The sequence below is a fragment of the Cephus cinctus genome, unplaced genomic scaffold (genome assembly GCF_000341935.2).
Source record: "Cephus cinctus unplaced genomic scaffold, Ccin1 Ccin1_scaffold0967, whole genome shotgun sequence".
Taxonomy (NCBI): Eukaryota; Metazoa; Arthropoda; class Insecta; order Hymenoptera; family Cephidae; genus Cephus; species Cephus cinctus.
In genome coordinates, this window is record NW_014333524.1 from 250,278 (window position 1) to 276,341 (window position 26,064).

The following is a 26,064-nucleotide window of genomic DNA, read 5'->3' on the forward strand; positions in this document are numbered from 1 at the left end:
TCATTTAGATGAAAAACCAACCCCCTTGAAACCATACTATTGTACTTTGTCTGAAACTTTTTTCCGTATCTTGAATAGTAACAGAAATAATCAAGGTGTCCATTTTCGGTGAGACACCCTGTATGTAGAACGACACAAGTCCTATTTAGAATACTGAAAACACAGACTCTAATCCTTTATTGATTCATGGCGGCAAAAATTAAGTTATCAATACCAACGAACTTAGTAATTTCTCAACTCGTGGTATTTGACCTGTCATGCCGGTAAAGATTGAACTGTGATAAGAATTTCTGAAGGGATAGGTAAAATTTGGTGTATGGATAGACACAACTATAAATTGAATAACTTAATCCAGTAGCATTTCATAATGATTACAAAAAAAAATCTGTCTGTCGCGAACAACTTTGAGGAAAAGTTTTTACGACAGTTTGAAGCGCCATTTCAGAGTTCTATTTTTAGTCGTTGACCTTGAGTAAAGAGTCTGCGCTTGGATCGGAAGTACGAGTAAGAGATTAAAAAAAAGCATATAGAAATACGTGATTCTATGTAAATTTATTTTTCTTTTAAATTTTTTATGTAACATACATTTTTATAAAATTAATGATCTTATGTCATGTCTCTCGTACGTTGACAAAAAGAAGCAGCCACGGAACAATCGAGAGGGTTATGATACATGGGGGAAAATGTATACTTGCGACTGTTAGAGCAATAGTTTGCATTTGAAGAACGAGAAATTTCTAGTGAAATTGACAATTTTAATGAGATCGACAAAGTGACTTACAATTACAACAGTAAATCTTGACAGAATTGCTGTCATTGCCACTACAATATTTTATTGTCCAAACACTAACCATTAGACTAGTAATAATTTTTCTGCGGACATGGTTTCTGCTTTTTGTAATAAAAAATGTTGGAACTCTCTATTATGAGTGCTCTCGTTGTCAGCCAGTTCTCTCTCTATTTCCCCAGCTTGCAAATAGTATTATAATACTATAATACTATGCATAAAGTAACGTACTATATGTATATAATAAGACTAATAGTTTTATAATATCATTATAATAATACTCCAAATTATAAGATAAATTGAAACACTTTGACATAAGATTATTCTAATCTTAGTTGTGTAGAATAATCTTAAATTCATTATATCTCATCAAGGAGAGAATCTCATGAAGCAGGAATTACAAGAAAAACTAAGGGTAAAGAAAGATATTCCCTAGATATGGGACACGCTCTGGAAATTGACCTGAATTACTTTTATTAGTTAATGATATATCAAAATTATATCGTGTTTTCCCCGGTACTTGAATCACGTGGGATATATACCTCGTTATGGCTAAAGTGACGTAGCAACGTGGGCTGACGTATCGAGACGACGTTCCTGGACGATTTTGTTAGTGGCATTAAAGCAGGAGCCAGGGCACAATTAAGCTAAGTACACGGTGGCAATCAGTATTCATGAATAAAATGAATACATTTGCAATCGTTAGCGAAGATCACAGATGGGCATCCTTATAATTGTTTGCAGCTTCTCGCGCGAATTCCTTATCCTGTTTACAAAGAATCTGTCCAAGAAGAAATTGTATATGTATATTCGCTTTCGGTATCGGGGTGATAGTTTTGAACAAAATTGTTCTCTATTTCGAAGAAACTAAAAGTTACAACTAGGTACAGCAGAGGGTGCAATTAAAATCTCTGCGCATCATGATGCGCAAGCATGAGTACGTATGCAATTTCAGATATCCTGTATTAACCACGTATCGACTGTTGCTGCTTCCTTTAATAAAAGTGGCCATAACAATAAACGTATCGAGAACCATGAAATGTGCTCATGGCTGTGCGTAAAAGAGAAAAACATTCAAAACTCCATGAAAACCAGAAAATAAAAAAAGGAAACAAATCCTACCTAGCAGCTTCAGGATGGACATTTCACAAAGTGTCAATGAAGTGACAGGGATGACGGGGTGGGATGAAGAATGGGAGACGTGAAGTTCGGCTATCATGGCAGAGGGTGTCTATTCGTTCTAGTACACGATACCGTTCGTTGAGTAGGGGGTGAGAGGGATGGGGTAAAAAAGTGGGCAACAATGTCCAGGGCTAAACCTTTTTTTCCCACGTGACAGTACTTTGGGGTAAATCGCCCGTAACGCTTTATCTGGCCGGACCAGTTTTGTGCAAAAAGGGGTTGGTTCGATAGGGGATGAAGCATTTATAGATGGAAGGTACGTTTCTACCGCTGTCGAAATATACACACAAAAAAACCAATGTAAACTTGAGGGTGTCTGGTATACAACCCTAAAATACAGTCTTCCTGTTGTATTCGTAGAGATGAAAATTTCTATTTCCTTTTTAGGAAAATTTTTCAAAAATTCTATAATTCCCATTTCTACCTCCGAGCTACAGACTTGGTAACGAACGAAGCTGCAATTGTTGAAGCTGCAACTCCCAGCTGTAGCCTGCACCAGATCATTTGGGCTACTAATTCGTAACTATAATTCCGAGTGCAGGATATACTAGCCCGGAGAACTCGTTAAGGGCGCCTTCCTGATGTCGCTAATGTCTATCCTGACAAAGACTAAAGGGTTTTGAGAGGTGGCGACGGTTGCCGAGGGTGGAAAGTCCCAACCCCCAGGTCAGAATAAGGGATGGTCCTGCAGAATTAACGCGTCGACGAGATGACGGGTAGACGGTCTAAACGCGGCCAATTAGAACCCTCGTTTGTTACTTCTAACCCCAAAAGGAGCATCAGGAAATAATCCAGGACCCTTCGATACCCTTTGGGTGTGACCTTTGTTACTTCTGCAAACGCGATACTCGTCCGAATCTTTCTACCCTAAATGGGTACCCTATCTCAATATCACTGAATTCAGGATACATCGTTTGTAATATTAAAAAAATGGTCACAAATCAAATTCATGAGATAAGCCTCGTAAATGATGTAACTCTATCATTACGAAATAACACAATTCAATTCGGGGATTTGTAACTAGACACTTTTGGTATCATCTACCCATTCGAAAAATTTGTTTTCTCTTATACTTGGGAGACGACGTTCTAGTTTCTTTGACCGAACTAAAAGCCGCACTCAATAAATAAATATAGTAATAGCGTTCCTCGTGGTATATCGCAATTGTATATACATATATACATACTATAATATCGTGCCTCTTTCTACGTTAATAACCATCACAAGATTGGGGCCAAGGAATCAAAGGTATGCCGCACCGTCGATCCATCCCTGATAAAAGAACAATTTCTCACCGCGATTCACGAAGCCACAATTGAACCCGATTTCATGGATACTCCGAAAGCCAGGAAAGTTCCCCAAAAAGATTAAATCCATCAAGCACGATAAGTAAATCCAATACTGAACTCGTACATTACTACAATGCCACTTGAAAAATTCATACGGAGGGTTGGGAAGTTTTGTACAAAAGAAAAAAAGACCCTGAAAATTCCCATTTCACTAGTGTATTTGCCAATAAAAGGATTTCGACAATTTACCCATACCCCCTCGGATCCAAAATTAATTCATTCTCACAAATAACCCTTTGCTCCGATTCATCTATACATACTCACACCCTTCCTGTCAGCCCCTAATATCATCCGTTAATCAAGTTCGCACAGATACAACCCTCATTTCGTAAAATTGCACGAGAAAATCCTTTGTATTTCAACCCCCTGGACGTGGAATTAGCATTGAGTTCGTACGTTAACGTTGATCTTCCTGTCCTAGTTACTTAGTCAGTCAGCCGATATGCTTTTGTATAAGCTTTAGCCCGATCGTATTTCCATTATAATTGAATGAAGAGAACAATCGTACCAGGTCGAATGGCCAAAAAGCTAATAGAAATAGGCAGTAGAATTGCCGGGAGCCAACCAGACATCCGAAAAACATGCTCGTTTCCAGCTAAAAAAATTCGCAAAATTTCTCCTCACGTTACAGTCCTCCGACGGTTTGTTTGCTTATCAAACAGTTTTAGCCACATTGTTCGTCTACTGTATGGGACGATACTAAACTGGCCCAAGGGACTGATGCAATCGCAGTGCTACACCAAATAGTGCGTGCAAGTAAGTCAATTATTTTCATTCACCCATACCGTTCCTATCGAAGGTTTCTATTGGAATATATCTTATCATTATAAATTTCTTCCACAGATTCTCAATCCCTAAGTGATCAAGTACCGAACCTATACGGTTTTGAGTTTGCATGAAATACTCTTTTAGGCTTTTAGCGAATGAAACCGTTGAACGTACGTTATAAAAGGGACGAGAGTACCAGATGGAACTATTTGGGTAATTTTCAATTTCTACTGGCATACGTTTACTTGTACTTGCTGTACTCACTTTGTCGCTATATCGTTAGCCGTACGGGTCAGGCCTGCACTCTCGCTGAACATCAAGATCCTCGTTGAGTTGTGATACCACTTCACACTGTGAAGTCCGCCACATTCCGGCAACTTCAGATGGCACGGTAGTATCACTTCCGTTCCGCGTTCAGCGCTTAGTTCTTCGGTATGTATCCATGGCTTGGTACTACCTGAATAACAGTCAAAGAAAGAAGTAAAGGTGAGCAAAGTTAAAAGATGGGCGATATATGTATGTATAATAGATTGAAAGGAAAGATCCAAACAAAAAGTGTGACAAAGTACATTTATAAGTATCCTTATGATATAAAGTATACTTAAGTTTATTCTTAAGAAAGAAAAATGTCCCTAGATCTACAGTTGAAAATAACTTGGGATTAAGAAGGACGCTATTAATAAAAGGTAGCCATCGATAAGGTAACCAAAAGTTAGAATATGGTGGAGTCAGGTCAGGTTAATTCAAAAATAAAATAGAATTGGAAAAAAAGATGGATGGGTCATTGGTGTTAAAAGCATTTTTAGAGAATCGGCGAGGGCGTGAAAGAGGAGAACACATGCCTTTAAAATGTTCTCACAATTGCACAAGGGCTATCGTCAAAGTGAAATCTAGCATGATAAATCCATTGTAGAACTTTGAAGAGCCAAATCTTCATGATGATAGGGTATGGTTGTTCCGCTAAATTTTCCCCTAGACGATAAATGTTACTAGGCGCGAAAATGTTATTGCACATGGCACGCGCTCCTATTGGTACACGAAACAGTTACTGTGGGGGATTTGGAGGATGGCAAACTTAGATTAAGTTGTTGTACGAACCTATATTCCACTCGTTCACGGCAAACTATCCTCAGAATACCCCCTGATTAACGTGATTTACGTGCTACAACTAACGACCTATTATTTTCTATCTACTATTCAGCTTCTCTTATTAGTAACTGCGTTCAATAATCTCACGTAACTGCACTACAACCTCTGTGTACCCAAACGCCTAGAACGGCCACTTGCCAAACGTCTACGTTCTTTTAAAACTAACCCTTTGATAACGAAATAGTGTAGGTCAATTTTAAAGAAAATCTCTTTTCCTTTTAGGTCACTTGGTTTTCATACTCGACAAATAAACTGAGTTTCGTTTCTTTTACGATACTATTATGAGATACGATACATTGAACCACCTTGAAAATCTACTGGATAATCTATTTCCAAAATATTGTATATACTTCATGTAATTATAATAGATGATAAGTATGAAACGAGGCGTACCTGACTTTCGTCTCAATTTTGAATTTATGCACTAGAACCGGTGTCGTATTTTATAAAGGGCTTTTTGACAAATAGAATTTGCAAATTGGTTTCTAGAGAGTTTACTTAATGGCGCAATGGCGTCGTAAGAGGTGTCTCAGGAGATTACACAGATTTTCGGATCTAAATATTCTAGGGACGTAACGCTATTGAAACCCAACCCAAAACGTGCTTGATTCAAGCGCAAAATTAGATAGGTAAAAAAGTGAAAATTCAACATATTAATATTACCATCCATAAGGGAGGCAAGAAATGGAATTAAAAAAAATAATAAAGAGCATAAAATCAACGAAGCAATTGACTCTGAAGTTTTTTCGGACAATTAGAATTTTTGTCCGAGACTTCCAAACCTAATAACATAATGGTGTCATTAATTTGGTTTAGCGATAATGGAACCCGGTAATAAAGGCGGAAGACACCGAAAGTGGTTCCGGTCGGTCGAGATACTCAAACCGGATGTCGAGGAGAACGATATTCACCCTTCACTCGGAATCGCGCGATAAGAAGAACTATTAAAACTTACTTTCAAATAGCCTTACTTTCTTGAGTTTTAAAGGTGTTACAAAATATATATATATAAAAAACTCAAAATCTTTTTAAGACTGCGGAAAGTATGAGATGAAGATTTTTTCTTCCTTTTTTGAATTTTAAAAAATCTTTTTTTTTATAACCTCATAAAGTTAACAGTATATGACATATTATTTAAGAGGCTTCAAGCCGAGACTAGGTAAAAAATCGTTGTGATAAAATACTCCAGCAGTACCTGCAAATACAATTTCCCAGGAGAAAAACAATTTTTTTTAACTGTTCAATAAAACATGCTGTAATAGTTTACAGATTATACAGCAAACCCCATTGCTGTTCTCTACTGGCAGATATATTTTACATAGGCTGAATCAAGATTTAAAGCTATACGTCATGAAACAGTATATTACACAGTACCAAATAATGCATCACGTAATGTAGGTCAGGATGATTATTACAGCACAGCGTGCTGGAAACGATGAAAGCTTACTTACGCAAATTAAATGTAAATTAAATAAAACGTAAATCCATTATTTCCAAACAATACGCTTTCATTTTATTATTGCATACAAATGTAATTGAATCTAACTACGCGAGCTGTTCGATGAACTCGAAATTTTGAAAACTCCAAATTGCTTGAGCAACGTCAAAAATATTAAAGTACGTCAACTCGTTTGACAGTATGTACAATATAATCTAGGCAATACTTTTGATACTCGGATACAAATTGGATATTGAAAAAAAGGTGTCTCACTCTATACAATACTCGAATAAAAATGTAATATTGAAAGGAAAAGTAACTCATGAATAATGATTCGTGACATAAGAAATAAGAATATCTGTACCCATTTCATCTTCATTGGGCTCAGAATTATTAGCCAAACTAGCCATTTTGTTTGTAAAACAGCTTAAGCATTTTATTTTTTCCACTAATACATTTCGTGTAATACGGTTCAACTTGATTTCGAATTTCATGAAAAGCAAGTCGTTTATCATACATAATAATAGTCATTTGTAACGATAACAATTTTGAATATGAAACAAAAGTTTTGGAACGAGATCAAGAAAGTAACAACCCTCCAACATGAACGATGTTACTTTAGTAATAACAAATTTAAATTGCCATAGGAGTGTTTATCATCCTGCAAGAGGGTCAAGACTCAGAAATAAACCAACAGGAAATTCGATTACTTTCTCTGTAAAGTAATCTTTTATTAGTAGATGAAAGAGATTCATCATCGATCAAAGGGAAAATACCAAAAAATGTAAAATTGAGTTGGAGTCAGGGAAATTATTTTTTTTTAAACTCACCCTTTGACAAAGTAAAGTTCGTTAACATCTGACCACTCGAGGACGAAATCGAAATAAAAATCAGAACATATAATCACTGGTTTATGCTAGGATTTAACTATAATTCTAGTTGGTAATTACAAGTACCGTAATCTTTTACTCAACAAGGACCTTATTGCCAATCAAATTGATCTTTGTATTGGAATTAGAAAAAGAAATATTGACCTCGTTACTACTTCTAAAGAGTGGTAAAAAATTCTTGCATACTTGACAAATACTTTTGGATTATTTTTATAATCTTCTTCGTTTCCTATATTTTTGTTCGTCCGTTGACATAGCTTCGTACATGAAAATTCCAGACTTTGGAATTTCTCTGCTATTTTAACAACTCTCAAACTTCCGATGTCTTATACGTCGCAACGTCTTCTAACAATAAAGTAGGAAGAGTTTCATGTCGAGTTGCACGTAGAAACGTACAACTGTCATCGCAATCAAGACTGAAACGAGTGAAGAACAATTACGAGGAATTTACTCCACAAATACAGACTTCTACAAGCGGTTGGATTTCGCGTACATAGTACATTCAGCTTAACTTTGCTGAAAGCGAGGAGCGCTGTGAAAATTTACTCTTTTCAAGACGACAGCTTCGTATTACCTCGACATCTCAACAATCCTTCAGTTTAAGTTTCAGACACGAGAAGCATCATTACAGAATTGTAGGATTAAACATTAATCTGATATTAAATAATCGACAAAATAATTTTCAGTGTCAAATTTGACATCAATTACGCAATAACCCTATATACACAGATACATATAAAGGATGAAAAATGTAAACATCTCTGTATACATGCGTAAGGCTACCAAAGCGTAGATACGTAAATATATTAAATTTCACTTAATGAAATTTTTCTGCAATGGAAGGAAATGAAAATAAAAAATGACCAGATTAAGAGAAAAGGAAGAGCAAACCCTTTTAGAGATACTCACAAATTATTGGATAAAATCCGTTTTTCCTTTCTCCCGTTTTTTTTTTTTTTTTTTTCCCTCGTATAAAGGAGTGACGAATCGAGAACATTAATCCGCGAGCGAATGTGATTGGTCGGATTCAATCAGAGCAAAAGGTGGCAATGATCCCCGTCGATGTAAAAACGTCACTTTTAGCCATAAAAGGGGGCTGAAAAAAAAGTACCTTAGCGTCGAGCTCAGCCAATGTATCTACGCGAGTGTGCGTCTGTTAGATTTATCGTGTCCTTTGAATCCTTGATGGCCCGAAGGGGACGGCCACCATCGCCAGGACGATTCTATTTTATTCCCACCCTTCTTCTTTTTTTTTTTTTCTTCATGTAAGTCCGGTATGGGGGTGACTCGAGTACTTTTATACCGGGACAGTGGCTTGAGGATGTAGCATAGGTGCACAAGTACAGACTTCCAATCCCAGTGGAATTCACTATTTTATGTTACTACAAAGGGGGGGGGGTGGAGATAGGAAGGGGAAGGAGGTAGATAAGTGCTCAGGATTTATCCATTCAACCTCTATACAGAACGTACAACACTCTACAGAAATTCCTTAGGGGATACCTCCATGTCTTTTACCTCGTAAGACCTTCTTAAGGTGTTCTGCGGGGCGGATCGATGGGATACGACAGAATTGACGATTTATTGGGACGCGAGAAAATCATTGTTCAAGTCAAAAAGGTGAACGGTGATTATTTTAATAGGATGAAAAATTTTTATTATTCTTTCAACGTATTTTTTTTTGTGTTTGTTGAAAGTAGATGGTTTTGTATTTTCTTGGAATTCTATGGATCGTTGATATTTAATGGAGAATACTTATGTACGGTAAATACATAATTCTTGGAGAAAAACAAACGACTGTTGAATCCAATATCAGATGCGTGTCCCCACGGTATTTCTAAAATGTTCATAATACATTGCGAAATGATATACGTAGGTTCGAAACGTGCTCTAGGGAATTCATGGTATTATTTCTTACACCTGTAACAACCTCCAAGAGCCTAGGGATTATTCATCTATTGTGAAATTAGTTTACGGAAATATTATCTTCAAATTTCATTCCGACTAAAATGTAAGGAAAAGGCTGGTAGTTGAGGGATGAAAAAAGAAATAGAATAGAGTTCGATCTATTTAAGAGAAAGACTAGAAAGGAAATAGTTAGTTAATAATTAAGGAGGAGGAAATATTTAATGTACAAAGAGATGGAAATTAATAAAAAATTTACTTTGTGAAAAATGGCAGGGTTAAATATTTTACAAGTGAAAAGTAAATAGCACGAAAAAGAAGTTGGGGCTGATTTTTTTGTTGAACTCATAAATATAGGTCTTTTTCGATCTAGGTGGTTTTGTACTTTTCGAGCCTCTAGTATAAAAAGTAAGGTAAGAATAAATTTCCTAGGGGAGAAAAGGTAAATTTTTTTCACGCCTTATATAGAATCGTCACGAATCGAAACAATTTTGGTGTACAGCATGATATCAGCGCTGATATCCCAATCATCCCAGTGACCCGTGCCACCCTTTTTCGTGAAAGGGCCTACGGGGTGCTAAAAAAAAAGCAGTCGACGACGAAAACGATGGAAAAAAACGAAGCGGGCAATACAAAAAGAATTGCCGAGTTTTTGCGGGTGCCGATTTCAATGGAGTTTCTCTACAGTTCGGTCACGTTTTACAGCTTCTCGTATTGGCAAAAGTTCATTCGAGAACCCAGGCATAATGGGAGGCGGGCAACACCTATATTCACCCTTACCCCATTCCCACCTTATCCAGCCGATATTGGTGAAGAATAAAAAGGGACAAGGCCAATAGGATAAGGAGTAAATGGTAAGATGGTTTGACGATAGGGGATGGACCATACATTTTCAGGTATATATATAACCCTTTACAAAGGGGTTGGATCATCCCTAGAGAATCGTAGCAAATTCCGTTACGCCGAGTACTGTTTTTCAATAAACATTGCGCCATTTCCCTACTACCCTAGAAAATTGGGTAACCTTCCTTTCAGGTAGTGCCGACAATCATTTCATCGCTGAGACGGGCAATAAACATTTTCCCCCAAAACGCATTTTTTAAAAAAATATTTCCTAACACCAATTTCTAAGTATTGTAAAAAAAATAAGAGATACATTTTTTCACTTAATTTTCCTAGCTTGAAATAAACCAAAACGTATATAATAGTACTTTGCTATACGAGTGCGAGAAAGCGAACTTTATAGGCAGGCGGTGAATTTGGTCGCACGAGCCGCACACGAGTGTGACAAACTTCACGAACTGCGTATAATGTTCGTTTTATTGTACCAGTATTGCATAATATTTTCTGTAACGAATGCATGAAAAACGCTACTTTTTGTGCCTCCAAAGTGACTGGAACATCTCTTCGCTGGAGGAGGCAGCCATAAGAAGAGCAAGGAAGGCTTCCAAAGTGAATGCATTTCACAACAGCGCGCGAAAACAAAGTTTACTTAATCGCACTAGTGCGAGAAGAAAGCACTAGTGCGATAATGTAAAATTTGGCCGATTTGCGCATGCGCAGCATTTTTATCGTATCCATAGATATAAAGCGCCACTTTCGCCACACTTCGGAGGCACGAAAAGGAGTGTTCTTCGTGCATGAGTTACATAAAAAAATCTTTATCTCATCTTACGTCTCACGGCACTGTACTATATACATATATGTACACTAACTTGTACTACATTCTATACATAGAACATCATTCACTCTTTATACTCGCACTTTCTACAGAGTTCCACTTCACTCGACACCTACTTCCGAATTCTCCATTCAATCGCCCGAGTCGCCGTAACGCAAGGCAGGCGCAAGCTTTGTAATCTCTTGCGGATTAGGAACTTGCCCTCTTGAAAACTGATAATAGAGTCGCGTTTGGGACTCGCCTTGAAGCTTTACGAGTTTCACCGCGATGAGGTAGCTAACGAGTATTGGATTCTGTTGTAGAACTGGATCTTCTTAACTATTCGACAAAATTCTTGGCTTACCATGAGAAAAAGTTTCTCTTATCCAAAATTTTTCCCAAATGCTACACTTTTAGGTCGACAATTTTCATCCCCCTCGGTCTCTCGTTTTATCCATCCATTCGCCCTTATTTCATCCCACCAACCCCTTCCGTGGAGCGTGACCAAACTCGAATGACCATTGTAGTCACGTAGAGCAAAGGGGTGAGTTTCTACGAAGACTGGATAGGAAAACATGTCTCAGAATAGGGGTTAAGGGTTGGCAAGGTGTCACGACACACACATATATATATAAAGGAGAGGGGGTTTTACCGACAAGGAAAAATTTATGTGGTAACGTGATCGAGAGATGTTATCCTTCCCCCTATTGCAGTCTCAAAAAAAATGAAAGCGCCGCAAAAAGAACGATGGAGAAGAACGTGAACAGCGTTACAAGCCCCCTAGAAAATGTTTAAATAATGCTCTATTGAGTTTTTTTGCAACCCTGTACGGAAAGTATACAGTTTGTGCACCAAAAAACAAGCACAAAATGGTCCATTCTTGATAAGTGCGGGAATCGGGAACTCATCAAGAATCGGCCATTTCGTGCTTCTTTTTGGTGCATATCCTGCGAACTTTCCGTACATTGTTGCAAAAAATATTATATGATACGCGTGCCAGTTGGTGATTCCTACTCGTGTGACGTTTGCGACGATTCTGACTCGTGTCACACTCGTAGGAATCACCAACTTTCAATCAACAACTTGTATCATAATGTACTATTCGCTTTGTTATTTTTTTATTCTCCTATCCAATTTATTTTGTGTTTATGACTATAGCAATTGGTTTAACTCGGGGTTTAGATTTTTTTAAAAATATTTGTCTACCTTAATAGTCGACATCGACTAACCTCGTTTCATTTGACATGTAACTATATCGTAAGCACAATCCTGATGGTAGAACCAGTCGAATGAAGTTATTACAGGTTAAAATGGTATCTAGCACAGCAAACTGCATAAGTAAATTGCTGGTTATTGGGACGTGATATCGAACGCAATTTTATGCACGTGTTTCATGATATAATGGTTATATACAGCGACCATACGTAATAATGCCTGCTGGCAGAACGATTACGGGACACGTTTAAATATTTAACTAAGTAAATGTACGCTGATACGGCATCCATTATGGTAACAGAAGAAAATGATCATGAATTCTGAGTAGAGAAATAAACGCGTTTTCCCTAGATCTTTTTTTTCTGAAAATATTCAACGCGCACTCGTATAAGCACTTTTTGCGAAGCATTTCTAAATTTCCCTGGACACGTAAAAAATTTCCCTAGACAAAATTGAAAGAGATGTCACCGTTTTCGCAGGAGCGTAGGATAGCTGGGAAAAAAGGTTACTACCCCACCATTACGAGTATTCCCAATGGTGCCATTATTCTAGATGGAGATGCGAAGGCTGACATGGGTTTTAGAATAGGGATAAATAAGAAGCAAGTCACTGTGCTTATTGATTCAAGACTTGAAACGCGACGCAAGGAACTTTTGACGTCCGCGGAAAAAAAGGGGGGTTGGAAAATAAGAAAAGCACGAGATAGTGGACGGGACGTTGAGAATAAAAAAAAATAAGGGAAAAAGGATCTCGCGACCCTTACTATACACACTTTCAAAAAAAAAAAGGAAGTGTCACGTAACGCATATCCGGATTGAATATCTGCCCCTCTTATTCACTGAGTGTAAAGTAGATATCACTTTTAAGTGGTCGAATAATGGAGTTTACCAAACGGTATTATTTTACGATATACTTTGACTAAGTTTTTTCATCCCAATCCACCCTTTGTCATGCTTGCCAGATATTTCTTTTTCATTTCTGTCAATATGGTACGTACCCTTATAAACCGGTAGGAAAGTTACTAGAGAAATATATGGGGGATATTTGCATTGATGGGAATATACATATAAACTTATAGGAACTCTGGGGTACTTCAATTTTAAGTATTTATTCGGTGAGATGTGTTCTTCTGGAAAATTTTAGAGTGCAGGATTTTACTTTATATTTTCGCTCGCAAACGGAATTTTTGGATTTATATGAAAACTGTGTTGTGGTTGAAAAAGTTTTCCGGCGAACGGAAAATGGTTGCCTGGTGAAAATAGTACGAGATGAAATTTTTACCAAATGGAATTTTTTGATATTTCTTGTTGCTATGAAATTTTCCAATAATATTTTCGATTGCGACTGATTTAAGGTCTGTGTTTAATTTTGGAATGCGTCTGACCTTTGACATGAGCTTGAATGCCATGAATTGCAATGTAAGTTTATCCACGTATACAGGGTCTTAATTAATAGAGATAAGTGTAACCAGAAATAAGTTAATTCATCATAGTTCATGAAAAATTTTAAAAATGAAAAAATAGCATGTTTCATTTTCACGAATAAATGTTACCTTGACATCTGATAAACGTCACAAGATGAAAAAAGCAAATTTCAAAACCTATGTTTCTTGATAACAGCCGTACAACTGTTTTCTCCATCGTTTTTCAACTTTTTTTTTTCAATATATGGAAACAAGGCTTTTTTTTTTTAAATAAACATTTCTTTCGGATCTTCGCATACCATATTTACGTGTTTCGCTGTTTAGTATGGACCATACTTGTAAACGTAAAATACCCAATATAGTGCCGTTCAAAAAGTTAGTTCATTACGGCTATTAAAGCCTGCAAGTCGTATGACTTATTCAGTTCGTTATGTCGCACTCGATTAAATTAGGGCAAGTTTCCATATTGGGTGAAACTTCGCCACTAGCAAATGTGTCTCTTCCCCAGGAAGATGGCGAAATAGTAACGCAAGTATCCGCGAAGTCTCTGGGCACCTGATTAGAATTTGGGCAATTAGTGGGTCCCGAATTCGATAGTTGAGAACTTTGCGAGATTAAACTCAACTGGCAGGCCTGATCTCTCAGATACCCAAATGATCAACTGAATGTATATACAAGACCAACATGAAATACCAAAAAGATTCAAAACAAAATAAAAAAAGATCATTGAAGGCCTAAGAAAAATTTTTGAAAAACCCCACTCTACCACGTTGCAATGAGTAATATAATATATGACTATCGAGGAATAATTAATCAAACTACAAATTCCATGATTTCAAATATCATAACTAGATTCGAAATTTCAAAAAATTTTCAAAATGTCAGATAAACTGAAATCTATGGAGAAATTCAAAATTATACAAACTGCCGGCAGATTAGTATCAAAATCGTAGATAAGCGAATGTAGGGGTAGATGGTGAGAGTACTGGGGGTGGATTCAAGGGTCAGGAGTGGTTAGTGAAGGGGTGCAAAGGTTTGGGAAAACCCATGGAGAAGCGGCATCGAGATGAATGGTAAAGCGGGCCCGTTAAAATTGGAAACTCCGGAAATTTATTGCCCGACAGGACGGCATTGCGATAGGCAGGCAGGGCATTGCCATTTCATGCAGGTAAAGGAATATCGACTTGTCCGCTTTACACGAACCACCTTGTATATTACCCATAATACTATATCGCAAATAATGCAGTTCAGTATTTATACCGAACTAAGTTTAAACCCATAGGCGGCAATTTCTATGAAAATTCAATAGCTATTGATGGATTTGGAGTTGGTTTATAAATAATATACAAGGTGATTCACGAATTATAAATTTGGATCTAACTTAACTTAATCAATGATTAAAGTGGTTGGAGCAAATGAGAGCAACGTTTCTCACAGTTTTGACTAAATCCACCTGCAATTCTGTAGTCATTGGTCTATGACCTTACTGACTGACCAATCAGAATATCATCATCGCTCAATCTGAGCTAAATAAAAATCCATGATATTTCTGTGAATCACCCTATGTATAGTCAATTAAAGTACACCAACTGAAGTTAGCCCGCTCATTTCCCGTGAATGGGAGAAATAAGTTCAGGCGTTGCGTTTGAACTGACCAGCCTTGTATATAATGTATATGGATAGTAGAATAAAAAGATAAAGACAAATTAAAAAAAGTAACTAGACCGCAGAAAAAATCCAGAAAAATTCACCCATTTTATTCTCTCACTCTTCTGAAGCCCAAACCCGGCTCCAAACTGTCGCACCAACCCCTGTCTCATTCCACTCCAGCAACTTATCCCTCCCACAGGAATCCCTTTTAGGAGTAGATCCCTTTACCCGTAACGTGTTTTCACAGGACACAACGCCTGGGAAATTGCTGTCTATGTCGGACGTGTCCTGGAATAAGCGCCCCCGCCTCTGTCCTTTTTTGCCAGGAGGCTCCTGGCCGACCATTCGACAAGGTAAGCACGCGCGCGCACACGTTCTGATTGGTCCTTCGTGAGGTGTCACAGTAGCGCATTTTTCGGTGGCGTCTGTCCTAGGGCTGGATTTTGGTTGTTGAAGAGGGAAAAGGATCCTCGGGAATATAACATTTTACGGACGCGAGGGTTGGCACTGATTCGGATAAAGATATTAACTGAGTTTAAGGGAAATTACGTATATGGATCTATTGGCGATGGGAGTCCTCGACTTTCCCTTTACGATCATTCGCCGAATGCTTATATAGGAAAATATCTATAGAGATTTTGCGTTTCTAAAGGCCGATGCGTATTATAGATAGTCAAGTTATTTATATAAATAAATCCAATAAGGGACAAAGTATCGTTAGCTAGTTGGATTGAAAAGTCACATGAAGTACTAGCACAACGAATAAAAAGGCATTCAATATTTAGATGAATATTTATAGTTAGTAAATGGACACGTTACGTAACATACTAAAATCTGTATAATCCAAATATAGTATTGTTTTCAGGGCTTAAAGATATACCATAACCCGATAAGTAAACTTCCTAATTGGAAAACTTAAATGTGGCTTAAAAATGGCTGGAAAATGTAAAATCTTGTTTAAATAGGATCGTCCCATTTTATGTCCGGGAAGAAAGTCATGCAATTTTGCTTAAGCGTCGTAAAGGCTTCACCTGTAAGGAAGATGTGAGCTGGACGTCTGGATGCCTTTTACGTATAAAATTTCCTAGAGAGTTTACGAAGTGCAAAAGGACGGAAGACTTACTTTGACATGATGTTGAAAGGGCTGAGAGTTGAAGCCTCGAGGATTTGTTGGCATTAGAGATGCTTGTTCTCGTCAACATGGAAATATTACGGGTGACTGGTTTGGTTCTTAAGTACCGGACACAAATGCTTCTTTAAGAAAACAAAGAAGAAAACACGTAAACAGGAAGTAACAGTCACTTCCTGTCATAATGGAAGAGGGTTTCAGATTTGGGTGAGAGAACGAGGGTGTTAACGGTTAACGACGTCATTCTGTGGGGGATGAACAGCCACCCCAGTATTTGGGTGACCTGGTGGAAAATTCATGATAAAAATGAATTTTATGCATGAACACGGTATATAAGCGCCTAAAGGTTCGTTTAGTCATTTCTCATACATAGGGAGTGGTTGCTTTAATAAGTACGAAAGAGATAGGACGATGGATTCTTTTTTTTACAATTAAGATAATAGAACACACCGCTACAGGAGGATCGTGTACTCGTATCAGGTATATTGTCTCCCCAGGGTGCTTCCTGGATATTGTTTACGGAATGGTAGAGAGCATTAGAATTCCTGGGTATGTTCAACCCCCTAAGGGTGAATTAAGTAATTCTCGTAACGTAGCTCTCTCTGGCCGCAGCTCGTTCTAATTGAGCGTGGAAATTCTCGTGGGTTGGTTTAGGGCGATGAAGGTGGTAAAGGATCTTGGGTGGGAAATAGTCCGAGAACTGGTATGAAGGGGTAGTTTTCTAAGGGATAATTCGGTGGACGAACCAAGACCGTGTCACGGGTCAGTGATTCGCTTAGGCTTGGACCGATAACACTCGTAAAAATCATCGTTTGCTGGTCGCAAGGGTTGTTTTCGTTTTATGAACTGTCTTCATCCTCTGACAGAGAGAGAGGAGAGAGATAGAGAGCGAGAGAGAGAGAGAGAGAGAGAGAGAGAGAGAGAGAGAGAGAGAAGGATAGACCGAGAGGACAACCCCTCTTTGACGTGATTCGAGGTAAATTTATTCGGATGTGAAGGAATTGATCGGTTAGGTCGGTTAGTGACAGCGAGAAACCGTCTCTAATAAATTTAATGGTGGTTTTTTCAGGACAGCTCAGCTTTTCGGGAAAGGGTTGATTTCTAGTCAACACGCGGCGCCGCTCATAAGAAGCAGCCCCTACACTCGTAAACTCGATTTAACTCTCTTTCTCTCTCCCCCCCTCCAAAGCACACACACCCGCATCAGCAGCACCGACGAATTCCCTTCCCTCCTACGCCGTATGAGTGACGCGACACCTTTCAACCTCGTATGTCCAAGGATTATAGGGGTGGTTGGCTACACACGTGGAGCCACCCTCATGAAAGTGGCTGACGATAAATAAGGAAAGTAAGGCAAGTTGCCTCTCAAGTAGACCTTGCTACAGTAGTAGCGCCATCTGTGGGGGGTTGCAGAGTTCTACTTTGTAGAGGAGTCTTGGATCTTTGCGAACGCCGGGCCAACTCGGGGAGTGAGTTTCTGAACTGGGTGCTTAAATAACACGTGATCCCTATGAGAATCCTCTTCGAAACTCAACCCCCTGTTCCCTTGGCATTCTTAGACACCATTATGTACGTATACGTCTGTATCGTGCTAGCACCGACGCAACTTCTCAAACTCATCCGCATCCCGAACGGAGGATGAAAACGCTTTATGGCCCATGTATTACCTTAGTGGTTGTTTTCTCGCATGACGCTTTAGGAATTTACTACGTTTAATGTGTCTCCGCGAAATTTCTACCCCTGTAAATAAAATATTCTCCATTGCATCTGTCGCTACCGAAGTATTGTTGTAACGTACCACTGGGAAAACATGGTATCCTTTTACTCGTAAACTTTATGAATTTTTCACAGTTTTATCGGTATTTTGAATATACGTCAATAACATGAAAAAGATGAATTATTGACTGATTCCATATAATATGAAATAGGAATAGCTTTAAAAAAGAAAATTAACTTTGTTAAAACTTATTTTTGGGAAGACATTATTTTTCGAAAAATCTTTAAATGAAAAAATTTATACTTTTATTTAAATATCACAACAAGCATTTACTTTTACCCACAAGAGAACCAAACCAAAAACACATTGATCTAGTAAAAATGTATTATTAATATTTTTCACGAAATTAATTATTTTTATTACGCAATTACAATCGCGAACATCTTTCAAGATTGTCTCCATTTTTTACGTAACTACAATTATTAGAATACCAATAACGAACTTACGGGATGCATTGGAATTAAATCAGTCTTAAATAAGGAAATTAAATGCACTTGTAGCATTAGAGGCAAAACCGTGTACCAGGCAGTAATGTAAGAACCCAGGAAACACGGTACTGCGGGCTGATGTTCAGCTAGCTCCGGGATAGCGTTGGTCAGTCTTGGCTCTGCGTCACTCGAGCCTCGTCCAGGAGGTACCGTGTTTCCTGGGACAGGAGCCCATTCGTAATCAGACAAGTAACAGGATGGCAGTTAGTATAGCGGTTAACCTTTCGTGGCAACACTGGTTAAAATGACCCGTGCGTCGACTTTGAAGCTCAGAAATGCGATTTTCCGAAAGGAAAATTCGGCTATCGGAAATATGGCCTATACAGTTTTTCAATGAATATTGTTAAAAGAAATAAAATCTTCATAAAAACGCTATTTCTTCTCCCGGCGCGATGGTTCTTTATTTAGAAAAATTTGAAGTATTTCAAAAGTTTTTTCGATGGATTGAACAGTCATTGTTCAATATCGCCTGGGTCAGTTTGACCCAGAGTGACAACCTTCAAATTTTATCTAGGTGTGACCACGAAGGGTTAATATCCCATCGAATACTAAATAATTACGAGCCACAAAATTAACGTGACACGTAATTAATTAATGACTGGGCTATCATCACGTCCGTGACCCCGATTGGGTTGAAGCCTAACGTGAAATCACGATAACTACTCCAAGCCAAAGAGCTGTTACCCAGTTCCGGTTAAAGCCCTCATGAATCGCAGCGAATCCTTGAAGGTATTGCTGGTAGTGGTAGGGGTTGAAAAAGGGGCAGTACGTTCCGAGGGTGGACTACGGTCACGTGATAACCGTAATATTTTACGTGTTTGTATAATTTCCAGTGCGTGTGTGCCACGTGCGCCATATAATCGGTACCATACGTTAGGGGTTGGTGAAGCATCAGGGTGCGGGAAAAAGCTCGGAAGAAGAAAATCTTCTGACTTATTTATGGGGCCGAGAAAAGAGCAAAGAGGCACGTAAAGAAAGAGGGATGTGAGAATCAAAAAAACCGCGTTGGTGACGTTACGGGTAGACGCGGAGGATGGAAAAAGAGTTAGAGTTAGAGAGATATGGACGATTCTTTGTCACTTTTCCTCTTATGGATTTTAATGTCACGAAGTTTAAGGGATGAAAAGAGTAATAGAAAAAGAATTTGACATTCAACGAAAATAACTAGAAATTTCTTTAAGGGAAATAGGGACAGTTTTATACGTCGTCTAAATGCACGCGAGTTGTCGTGAGACGCGCGTCTTTATACGGCTGGGCGTTTGGGATGGGTTTCGTGAATAAGAGTGGTATACCATCCATTGTAACGCGGGGTGATGGAATTCCGAAAGCCGCGAGAGTCTCGCTGCGACGGCTCGGGGGTTAAGTCGTGTGGAAACGAGCACATGGTCGGCGAGATTCCAGCTGGCTCTTCTCTACGTACAGGGGTTACTTCGATCCCTGAACAGCTAGTGCCACCCTTTCGGAGCATAGGCATATATATATACACACGTAACACGCTTGAAAATCCACCCCTTCCGCAGAGGTACCACGGTGGGCACACATTTTCATGAATGTGTTCAAGCAGACAAGGGGGCGAGTGGAGAGGTGCCTAGTCTACCCCATCTACTGTCCCCGAGCTAAACCACCCCTACGGAGTCTGTTAGAAGACTCGACGAATCATACGGAGCTTACGGGGGTTAATCGAGATAGACACGCGCTCGTAGCTACGGAAAGGGTTTGTTTACGAGAGTGTTTAAGCACTAGCCTGTCGATTGGCATTATAAGTCAGGAACAACCCCTACGTATTTTGCCAACTTAATTCTTGTGCGTTTTCAATTACAACCCCTAGATTTCGAGAATCTACCTGGAGCAACGTCAGAGGGTGGTTCCGTATTTTTTTTCTATTTATTGTTCTCAATATTCGAGTGATACTAGGGGTGAATGACTTGAACGAACTCGGCAGCACCAAAAGATAAATGAATACATATAACTATTAGATATGGGAAAATTGTTTGAATGACTAAGGGTTGCAAAGGTGTCCAGGAAGTAATGGAAGTACACCCGTTTGGTCCTATTGGATGGTTTCCTGGGGAACGGGGGTGAAAGGTCGGCCTTTTTACTCATTATCTTTAACCCCGTGTCTCATTCTGTAATATTTAACCTCAGGCTTGTGCCATTTACACCCTCATACATCCTCCCTCTCTCCAGTGCCCTCAGACCACCGTCAAGGAATAGGGGATGAAACTGAACACACATTACCGACCCCCGGAGGTTACTGTTTCCGTCACGTTTTACGCATAGTCGACTCCAAGGGTAGTTTCATTCGCGGTCTCATAAATACCCTTCGTCCTAATCTCATAATCCCTTAAGGTCGAGCTCTGGAATCAACCCCTGTTCGTTTTTTCAGCCCCCATCTTCGACGGATCATGACTTTATCAAGAAGGCTCTTAAATGCCCCACGCATTCCTCGATTATACTCCATAAAAACATATCAACCCCCGTAATAATCGGAATATGGTCCAGGCAGTACAGTCTTATGAATATTTAACAGTTTATCGGTAAATACATAAAAAGCGAAAACTTTATTTGCCCAAAATTAAGTCTTTAAAGATTTTCAAAAATTGTCAACGACCATACCATCCTCCAGCCCGAAGATAACTGGACCAGTATCTCTCGAAAGAGTTTCACGAGGGTGCTAGGAAAAAAAAATGTAAACACACATTCGCATATGAATATGAAAGAATGAAGTAGGACCCGAGTGCAAGTACGGTGGTTTCAAGAAAGAAATTGAAAGAGCAACTCCCTGCCAGTTTCTAGCAGCAGCCCCTCAGCAGCCCATCCCATTCCCGTAGTTTTCCTTTACGCTCAAGAGACGAGAGCTCAAAAGCTCGACCAGCTGAGTACCTCGGGGGGTAAATGGCTCAGAAAGAGATCCGTAGCTAGTGAGAGTAAAGCATGCCGAGCTTTTGCACCTTTGTTAAAACGAATCCCCATCCTAGTATGAACCCTGCGACCTATGAACCCAAACTCACCCCAGAGTACCCGTCTTCCACTTTGAATAATGGTAGCAGCGCAGATCGAGCAGATATTTAGGCCCGTTAGGAGATGACTTTTGAATTTTCAAATGTCTTAAAGAATCATGAAAAATAATGCAGTAGTTTTTGAAGTCTGGTCGAACGGTAGGGATGTTCTGGAAAACAAAGTCCGACCTTTCAGACCAATGCAAAATATAGATGTATAATTCCAAAAAGAAAAGAATTATTTCAAATTCTTTTCTGTTCAGTTACAGCTTTCTAATTTTCATTATATTTTGAGATACTTGTTTGAATCTCATACCGTAAGTATAGTAACTGTGGTTGTTCATTCTTTGGTCTAATTCTCTTTTTGCAAAAATTTATTGCTCATACCTTTTCGTTCTATGGCTCCACTGCGATAATTTGGCGCTGTCTTCGAACGTGGACCATTTTTCTTTTGCAACCTCCAGGGGTGAAGTTACTTTTAAATTGTAAGGGTGACAAACCCCCCAAGTTTTTTTTTTTGGAAGGGGGACAATTAACGACATTTCTTGTGGCACGAGCTTACCAACATTATACGACAATTAACTCATTTCAACCTCTTAGGGTTTTTCACCTTTGTCTCACCTTTTTTTCAGGGGGTTGATGGGAGTTTAAAAGAACGCTGGTAAGCCAACCAAGGACTAAAGTACGTTTTAAATAATAACCCCCTGCGACTCGGACTAATTAGTCACCTCTGTTACTACACTGGAGTCGCTTTTTATTTTCTTTTTCTTTTTTCTTTTCATTTCGTACGTACCCCATTAAGAACACACTAGATTCATTAATTAGCCTGGACTAAGAAGGGTACCAGTTCTTCCGTTTCTAATTCCTTTCCCTATACAAAATATACCGAGATAATACGTTACCCTGGTGAGCACCAGAGAAACGGTGAGCAAAAAAAAATAGGATTAGAATCTCCGAGGCAAACATTACCCAGAAACAAATTGGCAATAATCATATTCGCTAATGTACAAAACAGGTATTTCTTGAGTTTACGAAGAAGAGAAAAAGCTCCAAAAACATTGAATACTGAAACAGGGGTATTCAAGAGATTTAAAAAAAACTTCGCAGATACGCTTTCATGATATAACTTTTTTTTTTTAAGTATCTTCTTTGAAACTGTCATTTACAAGGTAAGTACTTAACATTTTTCTTCCTTACTTTTAGTTTTATTAGCAGCAAGACAATTTCACAGGGAGGCCGATATTGCGTGAGATAAATGTGACCCTTTACGACGAGCCCAGCTGTTTAGTGTGTGCCACTAAAGTGAAGGTAATAAAATGCAAAAATAAAAGAAGACTAAAAATTAAAAAATCATTAAACACGAAAAGAAATACAAGTTTCGCCCATGAAATATATCACAAAACTATTATGTGACGATCCGTTACCCGTTTTCAAAAAATATCATCGAGTCTCCGCTGAGCTAGACATAATCATATTCCCTTAGTATGGAACAAATTTCGCCAATCAAGGCTTTAGAAATCAGGAGTTACCATCCTATACCCTATGCAGTTTTCTTCTATACTTAAGGGAATATTCCACTTTGATGGTAGGGATGACAACTAATTTTCACGATTCTTTTCCAGTGTCAACGGATGAGAATATTGTTACAAACTTTCTTTTTGACTAAGCAATACATTATCTTAGATTAAAAAAACAGTTTTTGTTAGATTGTTTTATATTTTTTTCGTGCATTTCATCAGGGGTTAAAGTTGAGCAATATTAAAAATGATTTAAAATCATCTGACACGCAGAGTGGTAGAAAATTTTTAATTAGTACGAGTATTATTCTCACCCCTAGCAGAATTAGCAATTTAAATTCAAAACCAACAAAATGGCGACTAGTGGGGAAAAAATTATCTAAATTTGCCCTTTTTTATAATCGATTTTCAATAAAAAAAGGAATTTATTAAGATAATATTTTAATTCTGCTACGGGATAGAGCCAGTGAGCTGGAATGCTGTGTAAAAATTTGAGCTCGATCGAATGGACAGTCTTACCTTTTACCTCTTACACTCTTACCTCGGCTACGTGAAAAAAAAAATTGATTAGAGAGAAATGTGTTTAAAGTTTGAGAAGGAATTTATTTTTTTAAATTGTACTTATATTTAATCGGCAATGCCGGGTCCGTATAAAACTCCTTGGGCTTTTATTTTTTCAAAGTCTATTTTCTACGACTGTCCAAAAGCAAAATCCATTTTTTTTTATATTTAAAAGTGAAATACTCCCTTAAACTAGACTTGTCCCATACTTACGCGACACTTGAGCCAAAATTCGTATAACGATAGTAAGTATAAAAGAAACCTCGAACAAGTATGAACAGTCCCGGTAGAACCACTTCTGCCAGACTTGAGTTAGATTTAACCCAGACTTTACATGGACCATCAACCAGACTTCTTCCAGACGTCATGCAGACTCCTCCGAAACATTCATTCAGATTATATAAAAAGGGAAATCAAATATCTCCATAAGGAACGTAAAATAAAGCAAAAAATGTGGACGTTCCAGTAACAAAGAGGCATTTACGAGACGCATAATTAAACGGGGTAAATGAAATTGTCTCGCGTGCAGAATTGTCGTACGTCAAATGAAGGTCAACGCTCACTAATGAATGCCTTTATTTCCGGTTTTCTAGTGTCAGTGAAGAACCTCTACCAACCTACCAACCTACAAACACCCTACTGATGCTTATATAACCCGGCCCATATACGCGCCGATGACAGGGCATACCACTGTAAACTAACCCCTAAACTGCAACCCTCAAATGGACTGCATCCTACTGCAACAAAACGGATTCGACTATTAGTTGTATCGCTTTCCAACAAAATACAGGCGTTGCGTTAAATTACACGATCAGTTCCTGTATTTTCAAAGCGACTTCGAGTTCTCAAAGAGATTAGTACGAATATAATGTAATTTTTGAACTATGGTAAACCTACTCACGCAACCATAACACAGTTACACACGAGGTAAATGAAGTTTGGCATACTACTTGACACGAGTATTATTTTATTATCTACCAAAAATGAATTATGCCGACCAAATTCACCTTTGATATTGTAATTCTCACTAATTTATTACGCAAATCTTCCTATAATCGTCATTGTCACTGAAAATTTGCCGTTCTCTAAATACTAATCGTGGCTTTGGTAGTCGCGATAACACATTTTTGTCCGCGTAGTTAGTAGTGTGTAGCTGGTAACCTTTTTTTTTATCGCCATTAAACGCAGACAGGTCAATAAGGGTGGTTGTCCGATCACCATTGCTGGCTGGTAGCTATAGGTAAAAACAACCCAGCCTCCATTTCATCCTCAATACACTAGAGAATTTTATTTATCGTTCACCTATGGATTTGTGGGAGCAAAGCTAGGTATTGGGCCATTCGAAATGAAAATCCAGACTCATTCAAAATACGGCGAGAACATAAAAAAAAATTCCTAAAATCCCCAAAGATCAATGCTAGAGTATAAGTGTACACTTACTGCTTAGGGGTGGTAAAAAAAGTTACCCTAGCAATATTCCCATTCCATCTTTCTCTCGGACGACTCGACAAATACATACTCCACCCTTCTTATGCATATTCGCATTTCAAAAACGGATAGGTATACGCATCGAACGTGGTAAATAAATTCTCATAAAACGTTCTGTCTTCTTCAGCACGTGAAATGAGCGCAAAATTCTTTTGGGACGCACGTCGAAAATGACAGGACGAATGCCGAGTCTATACATTCTTCATTTCTTTTTTCTATCCTCAAAAAGTTTCGATCTCCTACTGACATTGGTGGGGCGTATATACATATACTTGTCTTATACTGAAAAACGTGGATATATCCATAAAGGTCAATATGAGAAAAAAAGAATCCGAAGACATTGAGGAGCAGGGACCGGGTAAATTTGTGAGAATGCGTATTAGTGTATCTATATCAGATGGATAGAGAGAGGAAAGGAGAGAGAATGAGAATGAGAGGTTGATCTATTTTTGCCGGTGGCTCAAGCTGTCACGACCGATAATGATCCCAGGGCCGGTATAGAAGATTGATGGTACCACAGGTCCATTGGTGGTACACCGAGAGGGATGAGGAGAGAGTGATTCACTTCGCAGTCGGAAATTTTAAGAAAATAAAGAACGAAAAAGCAATAGGGCAAGTGATATGGAAATGGATGTATAAGGTGGGGGGAGGGAAGAAGCTGTATATTAATTTAAGAAAACTCTGCACGCTGT

The 26,064-nt window shown here is 38.5% G+C and overlaps 1 protein-coding gene across 19 annotated transcripts in view; it reads right to left on the reverse strand.

The window, feature by feature from the left end:
• The window catches only part of LOC107271413 (hemicentin-1), a 113,641-nt gene that overhangs the window by 52,669 nt on the left and 34,908 nt on the right, over positions 1–26,064 (reverse strand). For all 19 annotated transcript variants that reach the window (XR_001538639.2, XM_025088651.1, XM_025088656.1 and 16 more), the window contains one exon: positions 4,351–4,543. Coding sequence is in view for 18 of the 19 variants with exons in the window: in XM_025088651.1 (XP_024944419.1) it covers positions 4,351–4,543 (193 nt within the window). In the remaining variant the exon portion in view is untranslated. The remainder of the gene's footprint in view (positions 1–4,350; positions 4,544–26,064) is intronic.